The 23902-nt window shown below is 41.1% G+C and overlaps 1 protein-coding gene across 3 annotated transcripts in view; it reads right to left on the bottom strand.

Moving 5' to 3' along the window:
• Positions 1-23902, bottom strand: part of cadm4 (cell adhesion molecule 4) — a 253651-nt gene that overhangs the window by 14543 nt on the left and 215206 nt on the right. For 2 of the 3 annotated variants that reach the window (XM_061675622.1, XM_061675621.1), the window contains 3 exons: positions 22734-22824; positions 16814-16986; positions 492-575 (listed from right to left, as the gene is read on the bottom strand). In XM_061675622.1, the coding sequence (XP_061531606.1) occupies positions 492-575; positions 16814-16986; positions 22734-22824 (348 nt within the window). The remainder of the gene's footprint in view (positions 1-491; positions 576-16813; positions 16987-22733; positions 22825-23902) is intronic. The other variant, XM_061675623.1, reaches the window with a different exon arrangement.

Here is a 23902-nt window from a genome sequence, read left to right as displayed (position 1 = left end):
ATTTATCATCTGAGAAGAACGACTAATATACCTGTGGCTTACTTTTGACATGCAGAAGAAACAGCACGTCCATTGAACTGAAGCAAAAAATGTGCCAAAATTGTTTAATTCATTTCATTCCATTTAATTATGTTATTATTGAATGTGTTGATAAAATACACAACATATAACACGCACACACGCACACACACACACACACATACGCTGTATATGCACAAATGCTGAGTTGGTCAAATGTGCGGGCAGCGATAAGAAGCAGGAAGCAGGAGCGGGCAATTGTGTGCAGCGAATGGCAGAGCATCCGCAGGTACCCGAGCTTGTGTAAATACTTGACAAAGGAAGGTTGCAGCACAACAAAGGGTGCGTTTGTATGTGTGTGTATGTCCACCTGAGACAAAAGAGGAAGACACCAAACGAGAAGAAGGATAGAAGGATGGAGATGAAGAGCAACAGTTTAAAAAAAAAAAAAAAAAAAAGTGAAGGTGCGTTACCTTTTGTGTCCAGCGGGAGGGATGGGTTGACGATGGGATGGGAAGTGTGAGTGAGAGGGGTCATGCTTGGGAATGACACATTATCTACACAGACACACAAGGGATGGGATCACACACGTGGACAAAATGCTACATGATTCTATCTAAAACATAGACAGACATTTTAACACACACGTCTGCAGGGCTTTAATGGCCGGGTTATGGCTCCACATAAAGGAAGAGACATAAGGAAATGGTTGGGAGTTAAATCACAAATTGTGCTTCAGGGTAATGATGATTCTAATATTCTCAAACTGCTCCATATACTATAGACCAGAGCATTCCAGGCCCACTATAGCAGCGGCAATTTTACTATTTATTTACTGTATATTTTAATTTCCATTGTTTATTTTCCCATTTATATGTATTTTGTTCTTCCTATTTTCTGTTGACATTGTGTATTATATTACAATTTATTTTAATTAATTTTCTTTATTATTTTGATGTATATTATTTAATGTATATTTTATTATCATTATTTTTATGTTTAATATTTGCTTTGCTTTTTAATATGTTGCTATCTTTTTTTATGCATAAATGAGATCAAGCCTTAATTAATGATTTCAATTACCTGCATTATTTATTACATTTAAAATATGTTCTTGGATTCATAACTATTTTGATGTATGCTATTTATTTTCTATTTTTATTTTTGATCATTATTGTTTTTATTTGCATCTGATTATTATTCATAAATTAGATAAAGCCTTATTAGTTATTATATTATTTAGGTTTTTATTATGCTATTATATTTTCAATTCTGCTGATTATTTTGATGTTATTAATTTTTGGATTTAGACATTTTACAATTTTACATGTATAGTGTATATACTATATTTACAGTAACAGTGGCAGATTACATTATTTAAATAAATGTGAAATAATTTGGTTTATTTTCATATAATAAAATTACATAATTTTAATATTATTATATCATTTATTTTTCTTATGAGTGTATTATTTCAAAAATTGATATTAGATCCAGGCATGACACAGACCTTTGTCATAATTATTGAATAAAATGTAATTTTCTGAATAATTATTTATTATATAGCCGACGGCGGCGCGGTGGGATGACTGGTTAGAGCGTCAGCCTGACAGTTCTGAGGACCGGGGTTCAATCCCCGGCCCCGCCTGTGTGGAGTTTGCATGTTCTCCCCGTGCCTGCGTGGGTTTTCTCCGGGCACTCCGGTTTCCTCCCACATCCCAAAAACATGCATTAATTGGAGACTCTAAATTGCCCGTAGGCATGACTGTGAGTGCGAATGGTTGTTTGTTTCTATCTGCCCTGCGATTGGCTGGCAACCAGTTCAGGGTGTACCCCGCCTCCTGCCCGATGAAAGCTGGGATAGGCTCCAGCACGCCCGCGACCCTAGTGAGGAGAAGCGGCTCAGAAAATGGATGGATGGATATATAGCCGGCACGGTGACCGACTGGTTAGCACATCTGCCTCACAGTTCTGGGGTTCAAATCCCGGCCCCGCCTGTGTGGAGTTTGCATGTTCTCCCCGTGCCTGGGCGGGTTTTCTCCGGGCACTCCGGTTTCCTCCCACATCCCAAAAACATGCGTGGTCGGTTGACTGAGGACTTTAAATTGCCCATAGTTGTGAATGTGAGTGCAAATGGTTGTTCGTTTCTATGTGCCCTGCGATTGGCTGGCGACCGGTTCAGGCTGTACACCGCCTCCTGCCCGAAGATAGCTGGGATAGGCTCCAGCAGCCCGCGACCCTAGTGAGGATAAACTGTAAAGAAAATGGATGGATGGATGGATTTATTATATCATTTATTTTACTTCATGACTGACTTAATTATATACTTAGCAGAAACAAATGATTGACATTATTTAATTTTCTCATTTATTTTAATATTTTATAATAATATTATATTTATTATAATATTAATTTCATGATTATTTGAAAATTATATATTCAGCAGAAAAAATATGGACAATATTTTTTATTTATTAATATTTTTGTTTTCCAAATATATAAATGGGTGGCACGGTGGACTACTGGTTAGAGCGTCAGCCTCACTGTTCTAAGGACCTTGGTTCAATCCCCGGGCCCCCCTGTGTGGAGTTTGCATGTTCTCCCCGTGCCTACGTGGGTTTTCTCCGGGCACTCCGGTTTCCTCCCACATCCCAAAAACATGCATTAATTGGAGACTCTAAATTGCCCGTAGGTGTGAATGTGAGTGCGAATGGTTGTTTGTTTGTATGTGCCCTGCGATTGGCTGGCAACCAGTTCAGGGTGTACCCCGCCTCCTGCCGAGGACAGCTGGGATAGGCTCCAGCACGCCCGCGACCCTAGTGAGGAGAAGCGGCTCAGAAAATGAGATTGGGCCTCAGCTACAATGGGAGGTCATGTATCAAAGCACAGGTTGAAGATAAGGTAACTATACCACATAACGAGCAACATGTTCTATCACGGCGACGCACTCGCTACATCGCTGGAATAGGCAGGAGAGACGTAGGCATTTTTCCGTGACAGATGCACTTCCAATGGAAACAACAGTTCTCAGAGACTCTCTCATTCCAAGGCCAACAATACGCTTGGCGAATCGATGGCGGTGGCACAATGTGAGGTAGTGTGAGAGGTATGAAAGTCGATCCTCGCATTGAATGACAAAAACAATAGCTGACACCACATCAACGCATCCCTGTGAGACTGCTCAGGAGAATTTAGATTTTGTACAAAATTTGTAATACTTAGTAGAAAACTACAACTCTGCGTTTTTTTGCATGTTTGTTGTTGAACAATTCAGAATTGGACCAAAATATGCCTCTAAAATAGGGGTGTCCAAACTATGGCCTGGGGGAAATTTGCGCCCCGCCGTCCATTTTTTTTTTAACTATCTATGGCTTACACTAAAAATAACATTTGACACGCCTCGCAACGTTATTAAGAAAAAAGGTAGGGTGGGGGATGCAGCATGTAAAGTCAGGGTGTCAATAGTGGGGGTTTTGCGACACTCCCACATCTCCCATGGGTGCGATACCCCGAAAACTAATACAGTGGTATCTCGGAATTCAAACGACTCGCACAAATCGGACTTCGACCAAAAATTCAGAGTAAAAAATGCCTCCGAGTTCGACCAAATTCTCGGAGCCCGAACACCCGAGCAAAGACGAACTCACGTTGAACGGGTAGCCGAGTCTAACCGAGCGATGCCAAACGCACACGGGACAGTAGTCGAAACGAGCCACTGCCCATTTCGAGTCAGGCAGTCATAGCGTCAATACTCTCATCACATTTGCGAGTGCCTCTCAAGATTATTTTTTTTATTATTCCAGTACAATTTTCTTAGCCAGGGGCCCAAACAAAGACAGCAGAGCTACCAGCAGCAAAGAAAAAAGGAAAGTGGTGTGCGAACCACAGTGGATATAAGGAAGGAGATAATCGCTAAGTATGAAAATGGTGTGCGTCTTACAAATCTTGCTAACCAGTATCGTCAGGCTAAGTCGACAATTTTGACTATCCTAAAGAATAAAGATTTAATAAAGGCAGCTAGTGTTGCCAATGGAGTGACGAGCATTACAAAGCAAAGGCCACAGATAATAGAAGAAATGGAGAAGCTACTTTTGATATTTATCGGATTAAACTCATTTACATTATTTCCTATGGAAGAAAATGTAAGTGCATTTAAGGACTCAACTGACAATGTTTTGCTTTTTCGTCTTTTCTAATTTGGAATTTGACCCAAAATTCTGAGATGAACATGCGTTAAAAGTTAAACAATATTTGGCAATAGGTGAGATCTCATGCGCATCACGAGAGATTTTAACAATTTTTGTATTCAAGGTTTCAACTGTGCATGTTTTGCTTTTTTCACTTATTCCAAAAGAAGGAGCGCCATCATACGTAACAGAATGGGAGTTGTCAGAATATCATGGGAGACACTGGCAACTCGGGGGATTACTGTATTTTTTAATTGATTAATTGACAACTAATTTATTATCAAATTAATCCACAACTATTTTGACAATCAATTAATCCTTGAGACATTGCTTAACATAAAATTTTCTAAATCCTTAGCATTTCAGTTTCTCAACAGCAAATATTCTCTGATTTTTGCAGTCCTTCATGAAAACAGATTAGAAACTGATTGTGTTTAATCAAAATAAGACATTTGCAAACATCTGCTTTTATTTAGGAAAGTAATGAGCAACATTTTTTCTTAGTTTCCGACATATTACAGACCAAACCAGTACGTGATTCACAATCAATTTATTTTTGTGTATTTTCTGCAAATCTGTCAATTTGAAATGTCCTGTTTTTAATAAAGGGATGGAATTTTTTTTTTTTTTGTCAGTTTCATCAATTAATAATAAAAACATCGAGAGATAGATTCTTCAAAGAATTGTTAGTCGCAGCCCTACTGTATTTCCAATGGGTGCAAACAGTTTCCAAACCCAAACGGATCACGTTGGAGCTTCCAAACTTCCACTGTGTCATGCGACGCACCTCCCCGCATGCTGCATAGCAACACGCACCAGTGGGCTTTCTAGTCAGGAGTTAATTTATTGGTAAGTACTCCGCTGTCTCTCCTCTCTTTCTCCCACCGGCCCTGAGGTCATCAATCTCTTTCTGCACTCCTCTTTTGTCAGCACTAACGCTTCCACCCGTCCTTCCTCCTTCACTATTTCATTCTTAAAAAGAGATGTACACTTGTCATGCGGATGCAAAAGTGTTTTGTGAGGAAATGAACGCGTAATCCCTGAAGTGAAGAATTGATAAGCAAACAAGGCGTTTACAGTGAATGTGTGTGTTAGACACTCCAGTGTGAAGGCCGAGGATTAATGATCAAGGATGTAGTGCTAATTAACAGGACGCGGATTAATTCCTCTTCGCACCGGTGACCTAATCATTTTTCTTTCTCACCGTTTAGATCTTTTTTTTTTTTTTTTTACTCTCTCTATCTTTCGACATTCCCTCCCTGCCTCTCTTTGGCTTAATTAAGGAGAATGCTCGGCAAGCTGCCGTCCTCTTGGCTGCCGGCACGCCGCCTCGTATTGTTAGCCATTGATGCTGCACGGCTGCCAATCAGGCACACGGCCTATGTTATATTTCCACCGATGGATGTGGTGGCACTCGCGATAATGACGTCTCTCTCAGTATCGCCTCCTCACAGAAGTGTGCCTGAGGATGCTATGCCTGACATTTTGGAACAGGCACTTTACTATGTGTGGCACCATGGTATGAGTTCACTGCCACCATACAGTGCTCACATCTCGATGTAAATCACAACAACAACAAAATGCTACAATTGTATTCTTTGCTGCAGCTGTCATTTTTTTGTTAGCATATTTTTGTTGCCCACAGTCTCCTCTTGCTTTCAATGTGGCATGTTTTACGCAGTTTTTGATCTGAAACAAGCCAGTCATGATGCAACATGGCTACATGGGACGCGTTGAAGGGTCAACCCTTCAAATTAGAAGATCTTTGTGTGGTGCTATGACATAATTGGGCCTTGACGCCATTATGTTCTGCCAGTGTCTGGGATGTTTCATGAAATTGCATTTTTTTTTTCATAAATTGCATTTTTTTTTTTTTTTTTCAATCCAATTATCCCGTTGGTTCATTACAATGGCCAAAGAGACCTGAACTAATCCCTGGTCATGTCATATTCTTCGCCTTTTTTCCCCCTGTCCTGTCGCAACAGTCTACTCTCCAAATAGCCTTTTCTGAATCTATGCAGTCTCCGCGACCCGTGCCAAATTAAAATAACAAAACTAATGCATGCATGGGGACTCCCTTGATGACAAGGCCTCAATCCAGCGGGCATGAGAGGTCAGTAAACATGTTGACGACCACAACGCAATCTCAGTTTTATGCCTTTGGGTATTTTAACGATGTTGGCTCATAACACAAAATGAGGGAACTTTCTTTATAAAAATATTGTTTGTTCCCTCAAGAAGCTGAATTGGAAGACCAATTGCATTAAAGATGTGCTGGCCCTAAACAATAAAATACAACCTATGTCTTTAAACACACACATGCGCGCACACACTTGAACCCATGCAGATGAATGCACGTTGCATACAGTACGTTCATATAATGGCTCATATCTTTCCATTCTCCGTCCTTCTCTCTTCGCTTCAATTCAATTCTAATGGGGTTTCATTGGCTTGGCTATTCATCTGAGGGCAGCAGCTCTGTTCAATTACATAAAGAAGCCCTTTGGGCTTTCGTCACACAATCAGCACATTCTCAAACCGGTGGCCAGCACACACACACACACACACACACACACACACACACACACACACACACAGCTACGCATTGAATGCATAAACATAAAGAGTCCAATTTTGTCCTTCATAACAGTCGCACAGAAACAAAACAACAATTGGAGGCTCGGTCCACACTGCACTCTGCAGATGAGTCCGCTAGCTCTGAGTTTGTCTGTATATGTGTGAATTATTTTTTTTTCAAAAATGAGTATTTAGACTCCAGTGTGTGTGTGTGTGTGTGTGTGTGTGTGTGTGTGTGTGTGTGTATGTGTGTGTGTACGCTCACTGGAAGCTTCATTAGGTACACAGGCAAAAACTAATGAGGTCAAATGCAGAAGCTCTCTCTGAAATTCAGCCTTCTACATTAATTTAACAATATGTTTATGATCACAGTTGCAGTTGTGCAGAACTGTGCTGCATCATGGAAGTGTTTCTAATGGTTTGGTAACCTTATTTAGCTGCATAAAAAGCAGTGCAATTATTTCTATTTTCATCATCACTGATGGGAAGGCACATAATCAGTGCTGCGCACGACTGGCCTGACTCAGCTGGACTAGGGAAACTGTGAAAAAACACACCACATTGCACACACCATTCAAAACGAGAAACGCTAACAAAAACAACAACAATGGAGGGGAACGAGTGTCTGTATTTGCTTTCCGGTAAGGAGACACACTTGATTGAAGAGGAGACTTAATGCACCATTGCAGAAAAGTGGAGACGGAGGAGTATAATACTGCAGCACTCAGAGCTAAGGCACAGCAATAGGGTAAGCTAATGTTAGCATGTGTGTTTAGATTGGTCTTTTTGTATATTTGAATGAGAAAAGAATATCCGTCTATTTATGTATTTAATTATTTATTTATATATGTAGGTCTGTATTTAATTATGTAATTCGCTGGCAAATTTCATCAATTTCATATTTTTTCTCAAATCGATTCAGTTCAGCATGGTTTTTAGGTATGTCGGTCTTCCACAAACCATTCCGCATTGAACGCATCAGTCGACACGAGACATGGTAACGAACAAACACCATGTAGGAGACCATGGGTCTCCTGTACGTACTATGTGGTAAGTAAGAGTAAGAAGATACTTAGGGTTCCCTTGTAGCAAAGTGGAGATTGTTGAAAATACTCATATTATATGTTAGCACGTGCGGTTTAGATTGGTTATTTCCAGCGGCCAGGTATTGGTTCAGCGCGGCTCGCTCCGAGTCAGTCAGTTGTAGAACGAGAGATAAACTGTGATATATGCAATATTGCGTGGCGATATGCAATATAGAGGGGCCGTATGATTGTTCCATGACCACCATTGTAACTCAAAACACTCTCAAATCATCTTTCGTCATTGAAATTAATGGAAATGCCATTATACCTTTCCAGCCTTCACCCAAAACAACAACAAAAATTACTGCAATGTGTATTTTAATGTGAAAAAATATCACTCCATAACATTGTACTGCATAAAATCATACATTAATGAGATAATTAAATAGTATTAAAGTGTTAAAAACTTTTTTTTTGTCACACTGCATCAATTGAATAGCCATTGTGCTGCTCTTTCTGGTGTGCCCGCATTGGCCACCTGGGGGCAGTATAAGACAGATGGATATACTGTTTATCGAGGCATCTCAACTCTTCCCAGCTCATCTCAACTCTTCCCAGCTCATCATTACGGCACTAATTTTAGTCATTTTTAATGGCGGATAAATAATATATAACTGTGAGCACTGTTACATTGTCTGCACGTTTGTGTTCAATCCATTGCTAAAACGGTTATAGAACTGCGAAATAATTGCTATTTAGTGTTAGCTTTAAGTTACCGGACTGAAAGGCGAAGCTATGTGGTTGTTTTAAATAAGGTGTAAATTTCTTTGTTTTTATGTTTAGTTTGACAATAAACTTAAACTGGGAGTGGCAATGAATGGCTTGAAGCCTCATTGTTGAAGAAATATTCAATATCTGCCAAACTGCTGCTTGTTGTGAAGGGACTTGATTTCAGTGCCACCAAACAACGCTCTTATTTCAAGTTTGCATCCACAAATCAAAGTAAAAAAAATCATCTGAACGACATCTCGTATATCGAAAAACGTCAAGTAAGTAACTACATAAAATGCGTGATAAATGTACGTATTGTAGTGTCTATGTAATGGTATTTGCCTTAAGGAGGCGGGGCCTGGTCGGGGGGGCATGTGCCGTTAGTGTGAATGATTGGGTGCCGACAGCAGCTTTTGCGTGAGTGTTTATGTGCTTTACTGTCCTCCCTGCATTCAATAAACAGCTGAAAAGTGAATCGATGACAGTGGCTCTCCTTTGCCACATGCGAGGGCATTACAGTAGGTATACTGTAAAAACTCATAAAAACGATCGTTTAATGAACCATGATATAGCAGGGAAACACTGTATATCAATTATCTCGTGATGGTTTGTTACACCTTGCTTCCCACCCCAACTGGACACCAAAAGTAAAAATCACCCCCAAAGCATCTCTTCCATCCAACTTCTCTTCTCTAAGTTCCCATTTGGCACCGCTCACCTTTTCTTCTCCTTTTGCAAGATTTAATCCCCCATCCTCCCTTCATAAGGTGACAGCGCCGGAGGCTGACGCCCATAAATTGGCCGGCGCTTTTCGCCTACAGTTTAGCGCTCGCTGCGGACGGCCACTATTTCACTTTCACTGTCGTTCTCTCTAAGTTTGAAATAAAAAATGAGTACAGAGGGAGATGAGAACGAACACCTGCAGGCCCACCTTGCAGCTGCAAGGAAACATCTCTTTTTCCCCTTCTTTAAGTAGCTGGTGATGAACCTTCCCTTGAATGCTCCTCCACCCTTCACGTTCCCCACCCCCCCGGTGCAAACCCAGCCTCCTCCTCCAGCACCCCCCAGGGTTCCCTCTGGGGATTCAACTCAAATGACACGTGTTAACCTATGTTTGACCTCCGCCGTCCTTTTCCCTGCCTCACTTTTTATTCCATCGTATCCCCCACGCTTTCTCTTAGAGAGCTTGCAGCCAGTGCTAAAGGGATTGAACTGCAGGTGAACCGAGAACAGGAGGGCAGACTGCCGGCGAGGTGATAAACGCTTGAAAGGCCGTGGGAGGAGACACGGGAGGAAGGGGAAGTGGACGGAAGGTGAAAATGAGGTGAGAAGATGAGACGGGATGGAGACAGAGAGGTTGGTGTGACGTTTAAAGTGAGAATGTATCATCCTTACAACCCTAATGCTTTTTAGGAAGGTGTGAAGAAGTCTTTCTGTCACACTCGCTTACCAGAGGCCTTTTTTATTTTGAATAAAATGGAGGAACCCCAGCCACATACCAGGAAAACTACAATATTAGTTACTTTTCAGATAAAAGGGGACATATTTTGGAAAGATGACTTTGTAATTATATGTATACAAATAGTTGAGTCTCTAGAGGGACTGCCCATCAAGTGTGAAATAACGCAATCAAGAAAATCTTCTGTTATCGGCCCATTTCTGAAAATATGTCTGTGAGGGAGTCATTATGTACATCCAACCCCACTGTTATGAAACAGTGGCCCTAATTTACATACTGTATTACCGTCCCACACACTGAGTGGTAACCCAACTCATAGGCTGCTGTATACAGTGATACTGTACCTAGAATTACGAGTTACCCGACTTACGGGTTTTTCAAGATATGAGCGGTTGTGCGCCCGATTTTTATTTTTGGAGTTGCGAGCAAAACGTAGAGTTACGAGCACTAGCTATGGTGGCAGTGAACTTTACAACAAGCAGCAGTTTGGCAGCGAGTGAACACTTCCTCAAAAGAAGAGTCCAAGTGCTTGCTTAAACCTGTTTTTTGCCACTCCAAGTTGAAGTGTGCTGTCAAACTAAACATATAACAAAAAGAGATTTGAGTTGTTTATTTACCGGTAACAAAAAATGCTGGCTTAATGCTGATAAACAATGAAAAAAGCCCTTGACAGGCTAACAAAACTAGCATCAATGTTGCAGCAATAATAAATATAAAAAACCTATGTCTGAAGACAAATGATGTCAACACACGCAGACAGCACATATATCAATACAAAAAACAACTAATGTTATTATTGCTCTGTAACAGTCTTCTGTGTTTCATTCTCAAATCTGAGTAGTATTTACCGTATGCATTATATAGCCGTTGAATTCAATTTAATTTTTTTCCCTTGTTTTCTTTATCCATCCATTTTCTGTACCGCTTATCCTTCACTAGGGTCACAGGCGTGCTGGAGCTTATCCTAGCTATCTTCGGGGCGAGAGGCGGGGTACACCCTGAATTGGTCGCTAGGCAATTGCAGGGCACATAAAAACAAAACCATTCGCACTCACATTCACACCTACGGGCAATTTAGAGTCTCCAATTCATGCATGTTTTTGGGAAGTGGGAGGAAACCGGAGTGCCAGGAGAAAACCCACGCAGGCACGGGGAGAACATGCAAACTCCACACAGGCGGGGCCGGGGATTGAACCCCGGTCCTCAGAACTGTGAGGCTGACGCTCTAACCAGTCGTCCACCGTGCCGCTCTTATCTTTTTGTTCTTCTTAATAATTATATTACTCTAAGGTTTTTATAATGTATGTATGGTAATGAAAGCCATACTTTGCATTTGCATGAGACAAAACCTCCCCCCAAAACAGAGCCATTTCAACCAGAGCATTACAAGTGGCTGTTAGGTCTACAGTCTTTATTTTGTTTCTCTGCACTGCACCTCTCCTGTCTGATTTTTGTTTTTGTTATTTTTGTTAATCCACTCTCATATTATTACTCTGTATTATCAAAAAATACATTTTTAGAAAACAGAAAAAAAAAGCCCTATATGCAGTCTTCACTGTCAGCTCGCAGCTATTTTTCTCTGCACTTTGGCTGATTTCTTGTTTATGCCCCCATAAATGATGAGCAGTGGCTCCTAGTTGCGTGTAAATCTCACCCTTTAATTTACAGCCGTTGGACTCCCTGGGCTATAGCTATCTTATTTCACACTTTTATGACTTTCCGAACACAGAGGAGTCCTCTCGGGCTGTCTCGACCAGTCAGAAAAGGACCCAAGGGATTTGGGCAAAGAGCCGTAACGTCGCACGGCATCCAAGAGGAGAACCCTTCATTCAGTGCACCTTGTTAACACCTTCCGTGTGTTTAACCCCCTTACCCCCTCCCTTGAGACCAGCAGGCTTCTTGTCTTTTTTTTTTAAAAATTTTTGTTACGGCAGATGGTCTCAGTCTTTACAAGTGAAGGATAAAACTGCTCATCTCGAACCCATTTGATTCCTGCTTCCACGCCCTCTGCCAAGGACAAGAAACGGCGAAGACTCACGAGCCAGACGTTGTAAAATGAACACCTCCCCCCGGACCACCTAAAAGGAGCTTTTAGAATGTGGAGGGCTACCGCGGCCAAAAATTATGCTCTCCCCACCTTACATGGATTCAATTTCCCTCTGATCATCATGCATAAAAAAACTGTGCTGATTATCATTTCTAACTCTCACACAACTACAACAGTATCAAATCAGTAGAATTACACACCATTCAATGACTTCTACAATAGAAAGCTGTTTGAGAATATATTCGATATCCTTGATATCCAAGGTCCATGTACTAGTACGCTATAACACAATTAAGTGCACGAGTGGAACAACTCGGGCACACTTATAGAACAACTGGGTATTCCGAGTAATGCTTTTTCCACTCCTGCCTTCCACCACTGTATGATATTTCTACGCATTAGTAGGACAACTACAGGTTACTAGGCAAGGCAAATTGATTTATATAGCGCATTTCATAAACAAGGTAAATCAATGTGCTTTGTAAAAGCTTTTTTAAATCAAAGACCAAAAACATTTAAGAAAAACAAACTACAGAAAAGTAAAATACAGCTTAAAAGCATTTTTATTTGAAGCATTTTTAATGTATCATTTTTGTTACACGTGAGACAAAACTGTGCACTTGTCAACATTTGCATGCTACAAGTACTACCAGTAAAGCAGTAGATGCTAACTAGTAGAATTTCATATTTGTCACTAATAGTTGTCAACCAATTCCCACTGTTGCCTCATGGGTTGCCCATGTAGTTGCCTTACTAGCATACCAAAATTGTCCTACAAGTGACGACAAAGAGCATACAAGTACATGGAACTTAAGCTGCGTATCAAGGATATTGAATAAATGCTCAAAGAGCTTGCCATAACCTATTGGTCTTTAATTGGTGGAACATGCTAATAAGAGTCTGTTGTAGTAAGTTATGGTTATTATCACACTTTTCCCACGGTCATTTTCTCAAGTCATTATGCTTTTCAGTGACTAATTACAGCGTGTAGACTACTAGTCAAAAGCTAAGGCACACTTTCAACTAGTGCTATTGAATAAGAAATTGTGTCCAAACCTTTGACTGGTACTGCATGTAATTAATACAGTAGTGCCTCGAGATAAGAGTTTAATTTGTTCTGTGCCCACGCTAGTATTTCAAAACACTCAAATCTCTCATAAAATTAAGGAAAATGCAATTTATCTGTTCCAGCACCCTAAAACTTGGTTAATTTTTTTTAATAATAAAAATTGCAGTCAACAGTATTGTAGGCTACTGTATACAACACACATCAATCATATTTTCTCTCCACATAACCACATGGAAAATGCTAGCACAAAACACAACTGTACCTAATGTATTGTACTTCCATGTTGTTGTTCTGTGGGGTCTACTGACAGTTGGCAAACCAGTTTAATGGCAGATTTCGGCCACAAACCGATATGCTCCTTCCACTGCAAGGAAACCAATGTGAAGTGATGGTGGCTGGATGTTGTGAAGTGTTATCTAGCAGTGGGGGTCTGAAGTAGGGTTGAGCATTGTTTGAATTTGAGCGATTCCGGTCCAGATTCCTTATTTCGATTCCGGTCCCGAAAGATTCTTGATTCTGATTCTTTTAGGGGGCTGAGTCGAAAATGTTTGCATGGTTTAAATAAAAGTTGTCCAAATAAAGAACAGCCATTTTCCTAGCAACCTGCAGCATAGAATAACATGAAGATTTGACTGGGGGTTCTTTATAACCAGTGTCAATATCAAACCTATGAACTAAAAGGCAATGTGTTTGGAACTAACCCATTTAACTTAATATTCATTAATTAATGTTTGAGCTAAAATTTAAATTTAGCATTGTTAAAATAGTTATTTGGGACTGTTTTATCATGTCAGATGGTTTGTATTTGCAAGTTTTAACTTGACTTCCGGCATCAGAACTCAGCATTTTGGCACAAAAAGTACCTTCACACGATTATTATTTTTTTTAATGAATGGAACCAAATGCTATAAAACGTTGATTCCTCGAACGAAATATTCGAATGACGTGATCTCAGGCCTCAAGGCAGAAAAACATCTGGAACTCAGGAATGCTTGGACGGTTTGAAGTCATATTTCACGTTTACTGAGGCACCATAGTTGGTTTGGTAAAATACGGGACCTTTAACACTGTTTTCTAACGCCTTCTGTTTTAACTTAAACAACTGAAATACATAAACAACATATCTAGAGTGAATGCTTGTATGTGCTAAGCAGACCAGGAGAAGCTCATCCATGCATTTATCCCAAGTAGACTACTACTATTGTAATGGTCTTCTGACTGGACTGCCCCAAAAGTGGATTAAACAGCTGCAGCTCATTCAGAATGCTGCAGCTCGGGTTCTGACCAGAACAAAGAGGTCCGAACATATTACTCCAATTCTAAAGTCTCCACACTGGGTCCCAGTGAGCTTTGGAATAGATTTTAAAGGTCTGCTACTGGTCTATAAATTAATAAATGGTTTCTGAATACATGAAAGAAATGCTAATGGACTATAAACCCAGTAGGGCTCTGAGATCGACAGACTCAGGTCAAATAGGCAAACATGGGGAAGCAGCATTTAGCTGTTATGCTGCACACAAATGGAATACGTTGCCGACAGAAGTGACGTCAGCCCCAAGTGTGAATGTTTAAAGACTCTATTTTTTCTCATGCTTTTTAGAGCCTTTCCACTTTTAAATGATATTTCTTGCACTGCACACTGTTTTAATTGGATTTTTATTTGTTTTAATATAAGTGATGAATTGATTTGCTTCATTAACAATGTGGACTGATGCAATTTAGCACCACAGGCTACTGAAATTCACATTCAATTACCCAGTTTTTATATATATATATTTTTTCATATTATTATTATTATTTTTTTTTATCCTTTTTGCACATTACCCATTCTGACATGCGGGGAAAACAAGAATGACTTTTGAGTCTTGCTTGGCTTGCTTGCAACAGCTGAATTTGATATATTTTAATCTTTGATATAAGGTATAAAAACAACGTGCCCACTGGCTGAGTATGTCACCTCCAAAGTAGAGCAAAGCAGATGGGTGACGGCTGGAAAACTGGAGGAGCTGGGGCTTATGTCATCTATTTGACTATACAGCTGGAATTTGGGAATAAAATTAATGAACTGTAAGGAGTTCCAACATGGAGGCGACAAATGATGAAATGGAGGAAGACGAAAAAAGAGAGTAAAGCTTAAAAAAAAAAAAACAGAGAGGCGGTGATGCACATCAAAGCTCAACATGTCTAACCTTCTTGGGCGAAGGGAGGGTGGTTGGCGTGAAAGTGGGTTGAGGCGGCACCTTTCTTCTTGTCGCTGTTGCCCCCCCAACTGTCTAATGCAGGAGTGAGCAAAGTGCGGGCCAGGGGCCACATACGATCTGGTTCCTTTCTGTAATCTGGCCCACTGAGCATTGATATTATCAAGAGTCCTGTAATACACTGGTGCCTTGAGATACGAATCACCCGACTTACGAGTTTTCGAGATATGCACCATCGTTCGAGTGATTTCTTTGCTTTGACTTGCAAGCACTAGGGCTCAGACTCGCCCCTTAAGACCCCATTTGGAGCAGCATTAAATTGATACATCCATCCATTTTCTGTACCGCTTATCCTCACAAGGGTCGCGGGCATGCTGGAGCCTATCCCAGCTATCTTTGAGCGAGAGGCGGGGTACAGCCTGAACTGGTCGCGAGCCAATCGCAGGGCACCTATAAAAAAAACAACCATTCACGTATTAAGGAAACGCCTACCCAATGTAAAACGTACTTAAAGAATATATCCATTGGTGGCAGTAAACGGTTGGATTTCAGTTGATGAACATAAACGTCCAGAGCAGTGAATGTTTTGATCACAGTTCTGCATTAAATATAAAATATTATCAGGAAAGAAAAAAGAAAAAAAAATGCAAAGTGGTCAAGTCCTGTCGAGTTGCCACTAACCAACAGTAAAAAGCCACAAAATCATGTGTGTCAAACTGGGGGAATCTACTGTTTTCGCTCAAAGAAATCCAAAACAGCTTACTTGTTTCCACTTTATCCCCCACCCCCCGCACAGGTAACCGCATTAAAAGCCACAAGACGCCCACCGCCTTCTCTCCCTTTTCCTGAAGAACAAGAAAATGACAGGCAATGTTGCACGCGTCAACATCATCCCCTTTGAGCGCCCCCGCCATGCCATCAATTCAGGTCAGCCCTCATGAAGAATTTAGTTAGCGGTGAATCTTTGAAAACTTTGGATATCTTAGCAGCTAAAATATGTTTTCCCTCTCCCTGTGAGCCCCTCTCCAACAGACGTTTTGGTGTTGTCATCATGTTAAATGTAACAGACTTGCTAATGCATACCCATTTTTTTTGGCACTTTTTGTTGTCTCTTGATTTTTGTGTGTTGCCTTTTCTATGTATGAAAAGAAACAACTGAGTCACAAAAGAAGGCCAAAACAATAATAGTTTGTATAGTAGAGGAAGTTTAGGAGGAGGATCCCGCTGTGGAACAAATTGAGAAAAGCAAATAAAACTGAAAGACAGCACCAGGATCTTAATACATCTGTTGTTCTGCGTCGAGAGTAGAAACAATGTGACCAATGCCAGCAAGACGGGATCAATACAAACATCATCAAAACACACTGATGAGAAAAAGCAAAAGACAGGACACACATTGTACAGATGGGATATCAACAGCGATGAGATTGAAGATGTAAACAAGAGAGAACGGCTGGCTCACCGTAGACCAGCAGAGTGTAGTGATCGGCAGCTCGCCCGTAGTTGTTCTGCGCCTGACACAAGTACGTGCCGTTGTGCGACTGGCTCAGGCGGGAAATCTGGAAGGTGGGCCCGGAGATTTCGGCCCGTTCAGGTAAGGTGTCGTTGATCTTGGACCACTGGATGGCCCTGGGCCTGCAGAGAAGAAGATATTAGAAGTCAACCCCTCCAAAAAAAAAAATTAAAAGAAAGTAGTTTACTTTAGGTTGGAAAGCACTTGTTTGGCAGCCCAGTGAAATAGTGGTGAGCATGTATGCGTCACAATCAGACCAGTGATATGGTTTAGAATCTCTGTTGGAACTGTGAAATTTGCGTATTTTCCCAGTGCTTTCATGTTCTTTTTACTGGGCACTCTGGCTTGCTGTCACATTCCAAAAACATACATGTTACTCTAAATGACTCCATAGGCGTGAATGTGAGCGCATATGGTGGTTTGTCTATATTAGAGGCTGACATGGATGTTGACTCCCTGTCAATCCGGCTCCATTTTTCTTCCTCGGTATAAAATATGCAGTCCATGTCTGCCTTAGTCACTGTAATAAATACATTGACTTACCGGAATGATCAAGAAACAAAACACAAGCTTATTAACAAAAAAACGTATTTCTTAGTTTAGCAATGTTTAGCTCGTTGCTGAATGTTAAAATATCGATTTGATTCAAAATAAAATCAAATATAACTACATCACAGCGCCACGGTGGACAACTGGTTAGCACATCTTCCTCACAGCGGGTTCAAATTCGGCTGTGCCTGTGTGGAGTTTGCATGTTCTCCCCGTGTCTCCGTGGGTTTTCTCCGGGTGCTCCGGTTTCCTCCCACATCCCAAAAGCATGCATGCTAGGTTGATTGAAGATTAAATTGTCCGTAGGTGTGAATGTGAGTGTAAATGGTTGTTTGTTTATATGTCCTGCGATTGGCTGGCGACCTGTACAGCGTGTACCCCAACTCTCACTCAAAGTCAGCCGAGATAGCCTGCGACTCACCCACCACCCTAATGACAACAAGCGCAATAGAAAATGGACAGATGGATTTCACAAACAGACAAAGTTAATTGCTTAGCCCATTTGAACTCAATTGCTAACCAAAAAGGCAGCACCTAAACTGAATTAACCACCCTGAGTTCCCTGTGCAGTACTGAAGATGATTACTGTATATGTGATGTGATGATCAGAACAAAGTCGGCTTGGCTCTGTGTAAAAGGCACAGGAGGATGAAGTCTTCCGTTACGGCTCAGATGCGCCAATTTTGCGACACACACACACACACACAAATAGATCCAAACACACAAACGTGCGTACACAGGAGGTGTGAGGATTACAGTGGCACCCTGCTGAACAAAGCTGTGCCTGGCTGTGTGTCATGGCTTGTGGTTGCATGCACAGATTCCAGCCACTACTCATCCAAAGCTCCAATCCCCCACAAAAGTTTAATTAAACTTTTCCGATTGGGTTACGAACACACACACACACACGAAAAAAAACCTTTTAGTTCATGACACACAGTCAAGCAACATAGTCTCGGTCAGGTCACCAAAAGAGAACTGTTGCACCTTTGCTGGCACTGTAACACGCACATACACACCCACACACACATATATATATATATATATGAACTATAACTAAAAAGAAGCCAGTCAAGCAAAATGACATCACTGCCCTTTTCTAATTCCTCTACCACTAATTGGTCTTTAACGCTTGACAGGGATTGAACAGGGTGTCACTGTAGACTGTAACGTGTGTGTGTGTGTGTGTGTGCGTGCGTGTGTGTATGTGTGTGTGCGCGTGTGTGTGTGCGTGTGTGTGACAAGGGTCCACACGGGCCTGCTGGGCCATCACATACTCACAGCGAGTGTCCCCGACCAAGTGTTACAAAGCTTTAGCAGAGGCTTTAGTCAATACGCCTCTCACAGGCAGTCCCCCCACTGTAAGATTTCCAAATGGTGGTGCACCCTGGGAGGTGTGCGAGCATCCTCTTTGCAAATTTAAAGTGTCACGGGGGGGGCAGTGCTTGTAGAATAATTACACAATTACAGCCCAAAACTGGTTATAAACAGGGAAATTGACAGGAAGGACAAGGACGTTTTTCATATGGTGTGCGGTATCTCTGTCGGGATGTTTAAAGGTATTTCGGCTATTTAGACCTCCATAGAGTGACTAACATGGACATATATATACTGAAAATACTTATAAAAGTGTCAATTTCACTTAAAAAAAACACCTTGGTTTTGTAATACGAGTGTCCAGAAAAGGCCCCCCTGACAGCTACTTCTGTTTGACCCAGTTTTGTATCCACTTTGTCCGTATTTGGCCAAGACTGCGTCCTTTCCTCTGATTGGTTGCGTCTGTGTAGAAGACCCACTTGTGAGAGCACATGTGTTTGTTATGTTAACAGCGCTGGCTCGGGTGCGGAGAGGTAGGCGGAGATCTTCGCTAGTGACGTAGATAAGATCGACAAATTCAAATGACCTGATTTCAGGCCTCTCGGCAGAAATATGTCTGGGACTTTGGAATGCATGGACGAGTTTAATTCATATTTCAGATGTTTACTGAGGAGCCATAGAGGCAATATTACATCCCAAATCCTAGAAAAAGTTGGTTTGGCAAAATACGAGACCTTTAAGGGGTTAGGTGGTTTGACAATTGTCAATAGGCCTTCCACGAGCAGTACACTCAGTACGAGTGCCACAGAAAAGAGGGATTCCTAAACGTTGGTGCAGTCTAGGGTGTGTGCAAGAATCTTCTAAGGTCGGGGGCCAGATCCCTCCCTGCACATCATATTTTTTGTGGCCCACCAATGCAAACCAAGAGTGTCTACTTTATGTTTCTTGCTAAATTTATATGTTCTACTTTTTAGGCAGAAACTCTGTGAAAATAGAAATTTCTTCTTTACGTTTTACAAGGGATAGACAAGTACCGATACCAGGTATCGCCGACGATACACACACCACCACACCAGGTCCCGCCTCTTATAGGCACATGCATGTACACAGACACTAGAATCCTTACAGTATTCTATACATTTTATGTTTGCAATGTGTCTATTTGAGGGTTCACTGTTAATCACATTGGGATAATAACAACCCTTTACAGACCAACCTGGCTAAGAATGAGGAAATTGACAAGTGAAAGGAGAAATCTATTTTCAAGTGGGTTGCGCCAGAACTTAGAGGAGGATGCATGGATGAAAAAGTTTGGGAAAGGCTACTCTAGAGTTATCAAACACACACATGCATTGGCTCCCCCGAGCTTTGCGGAGGCACAGGAGTGGACCACGAGCCCACAGACAGAGGGGCCATCCACTGGGGAGACTTTGGGGAGGCTTTAAGAGCTTCTAGTACCAATACCTCTTTCCAACACAGCGGGATATGAGCTTTGTTTGGAAGCGACAGCTTTTTGTTTGATCTCATCTCAGACAAAGCACGTTCATATTACATCTTTGTTTACTCACTTTTGTTATTGAAAAGAGCTTAAGAGGCTCTTTTGCTGAAGGTAATAAAATCTTTTGATCCGGCTATCACGCATGAAATATCAGTACTTTTCATTTAATTCTGCAGCACTGGAAATAAATGAGTACACCAGTATTTAAAACTAACGTAATATTTGAGATATATCGCACATATGGGGCACATTAATTACGTCGTTTAGCACATAACAGCCTTGGACGTGTTGAACGTAAGTCAAGTAACACCGAATGTAATTAGTGAGCAGTTACAATGCATGAAATATGAAGGTGCTTTTATAGTATTCTCACAATGAATTAATCTTTACATTATAGAAGGTTGAAAGGATAATTGAAGAAGTTAAAGGTCGGCAACGATTTACTCATGCCATTTTACAGTATTTTTAACATGTTAAAAAAATACTGTAAAATACTATATAAAAATACTGTAACATTTTTAACATACATAGATTATACATTTATCATTCAATCAATTCTCTACACCATTTGATCAGGGTTGCGGGGAGCCTATTGTAACCATGGTAACCATTAGCGGGTTAATTAAGTAATTTCAGTATTAAAAATGGCCCAAAATATAACATACACTCAGCAAAAGTGTGTATATCAAAACTTAAATAATCAAGCAACTAAAAAAAAAAAGAGCTTAACTAATTCATTTGAAGTTCTGCTCCATTTAAGATCCAACAGGTACACGGCCAATTTAATACGTCACTGTTGAGGAGCTATAAGACTTCCACAAAGGAAACATCAACGGACCCTCGATTTTACCTCGTTCGTGGAACATCCTCCATGCTCGATCCTTGCACCTCAATGTATATTTAAGAGAATTGGAATGCTCCTCAATATGGCGGTAAGAGATCAACGTCCGGGTCTCAGTCGAAACATCGGGGAGCGAGGAGAATGGAGTTGCAATTAAGAGAAATGGGATCCACCCTATATGTGCCTTGCTATTGGCTGGCAACCAGTCCAGCTCACCTGCAACCATAGTGAGGATAAGCGGTACAGAAAATGAATGGATAGATGGATATGTTTTTGAAATATTCATAGAATTAATTCATAATTCATGGGAGCATCGTTACATTTTGATTTGGCCCTCAAATACAAGTTTCACTATCCGTTGGCTTGTAATAATATCATTGCCATGGTGACTCCAGCTATCTACACCTGCAATTTCCTAAATTTTAGCTGCAGCCTACACTTTTAATCTTGTGCGCCCCCTAAAGGACGTTTGGCTAACTTCATTTTTCCGGAGACAAACTGAATCACACAGTTAACTGATCAGATACTTACTATACTTATTCAAGACATGTACTAATGAAAACATACCGATTGATTTGAATTAAATGACCACTGTTGAAATAAATCTGTCATCCACCACATACAGTATGTCCGAGGAGCTTGCGTGTCTGTTTGCCCGCATGTCCACCGATCAGAACCACCAAAATCGTGTTAGGTCATACCTAACATGCCTAAAAGTTAGATGTGGTCCCAGTAGACGTAAGTTCAGACCGACTTTCTGACACCAAAATCTCACTCTACCAAGCGCACTTCCAAGGGCACACTGTCGCTCCACTGACACTGGCCAGCTCGGCGCAAACGGCTTTGCCAAATGAGCAAACGCATAGGGAGCCTAGCGGTATCACAAAAATCAAGATGCGCCACCATCTGTGCTCCGGCGCATGTTGCACAGTCTACAACTATAGAGCCCTTACAGAGCCCCCCCCCACACACACACATTTCAGGCATGTAGTATATTACAGTGGAGAAATGAAAATAAGGTATTCATAGGTATCCTAGTATTTTACTTATGCAGCAGATGACATTGAATGCTTGCAAAGCCTACAAATACATTTACAACCCCAATTCCAATGAAGTTGGGACGTTGTGTTCAACATAAATAAAAACAGAATACAATGATTTGCAAATCATGTTCAACCTATATTTAATTGAATACACTACAAAGACAAGATATTTAATGTTCAAACTGATCAACTATTGTTTTTAGCAAATAATCATTAACTTAGAATTGTATAGTGTATTCAATTAAATATAGGTTGAACATGATTTGCAAATCATTGTATTCTGTTTTTATTTATGTTTAACACAATGTCCCAACTTCATTGGAATTGGGTTGTATTTCACTCAGGCTTATTACTATGATTTCTTGTTTACTGGTTGATTCTCAAATGGAGGCATAATGTAATGTTTTCATTCAGCTTGAAAAATCTCAGGTTCTTCGTGATGCATTTTCATTTAACATTGTAAAAGAGGTACACTACAATATATACCCTTTCATAAACTCTTAATGTATTATTGTGTAGGAGAATTTAAAGCAGGAGGTTGCTCCACTCGCTCATAAATGGCACCTTGGGCAGTGAGTTTGCACAGTGCATGCAGTACGATAGTTCACGAGGAGGACTTACAGAGGGTTGGCAACGACGGAGCAAGACAGGCTCAGCGAGTCACCCTCTCGCAAGATGCCAGCGGGAGGGATGATCCTTACGGTCGGTGCAACTGTGAGCAAAGAGTGAGAGAGAGTATTCTGTATTATTATGTATTATTCCAAAAGTGCATATGAATGAGGGCCTCCCCACTAATAGTTCCCTCCCACCATCTAGCATTGAGTGGCATTTCTGGAAAATGACAATGTTGCACACACTTATCCCAAGATCTTTGTTTTTCTGGTTTAAAAAAAAAAAAAAAAGGTTTCTTATTGATCGTACAAAATAATCATAAGTCACAATGTAAATGGTTCACCAATTGTGTCTCCTGAAATAAATGTCAGGCAACACAGATGAAAATTGGTGAATTGCATTAGAGGGACTCAAAGAGCATGTGGATATGAATATACGCTTAAATTGACCTTAAGCAATTGTGAACACAGACATATAATTTGTCTTGATATAATGAGAGTGAGTGGCACGGCGGACGACTGGTTGGCACAGCTGCCTCACAGTTTGGGGACCTGGGTCCAAATCCGGTCTGACCTGTGTGGAGTTTTAATGTTCTCCCCGTGCCTGCGTGGGTTTTCTCCGGGTACTCCGATTTCCTCCCACATCCCAAAAACATGCATGGTAGGTTAATTGAAGATGCTAAACTGGCCGTAGGTATGAATGTGGGTGTGAGTGATTGTTTGTTTATATGTGCCCCGCGATTGGCTGGCGACTGGTTCAGGATGAACCTCGCCCCTCGCGCAAAGATAGCTGGGTAGGCTCCGGCATGCCCGCGACCTTAGTGAGGATAAGCGGGACGGAAAAAAATGAATAATGAGAGTGTCAGATTATTCAAGGCCAATTATTGACTGTTTCAGAGTTTCAACTACAGAGGAAATGGGGTATCACTGCTCACAACAACCGCAGGACCGGGCGCCTCGACTGGGCCTCAGGCTCCCTGCTTGACAACATTTGTACGTATTGGCTTTTAATGAGAGCGGCTTCAGCACCGAATATCAGTCAGCTCAAATACTTCACAGCTAATAAACAGGCTCCATTGTAACAATGAAAAACGAGGCTTCTACTCGTGACACAAATGACTGCAGGCGCTAAAACGCTACAACGAGCGGCACTGTCGTAGCAATACAAATGGAATAATC

This window comes from Phycodurus eques, chromosome 4 (assembly GCF_024500275.1).
Source record: "Phycodurus eques isolate BA_2022a chromosome 4, UOR_Pequ_1.1, whole genome shotgun sequence".
NCBI classification, from domain to species: domain Eukaryota; kingdom Metazoa; phylum Chordata; class Actinopteri; order Syngnathiformes; family Syngnathidae; genus Phycodurus; species Phycodurus eques.
This window is presented reverse-complemented; position numbering and strand designations above follow the sequence as displayed.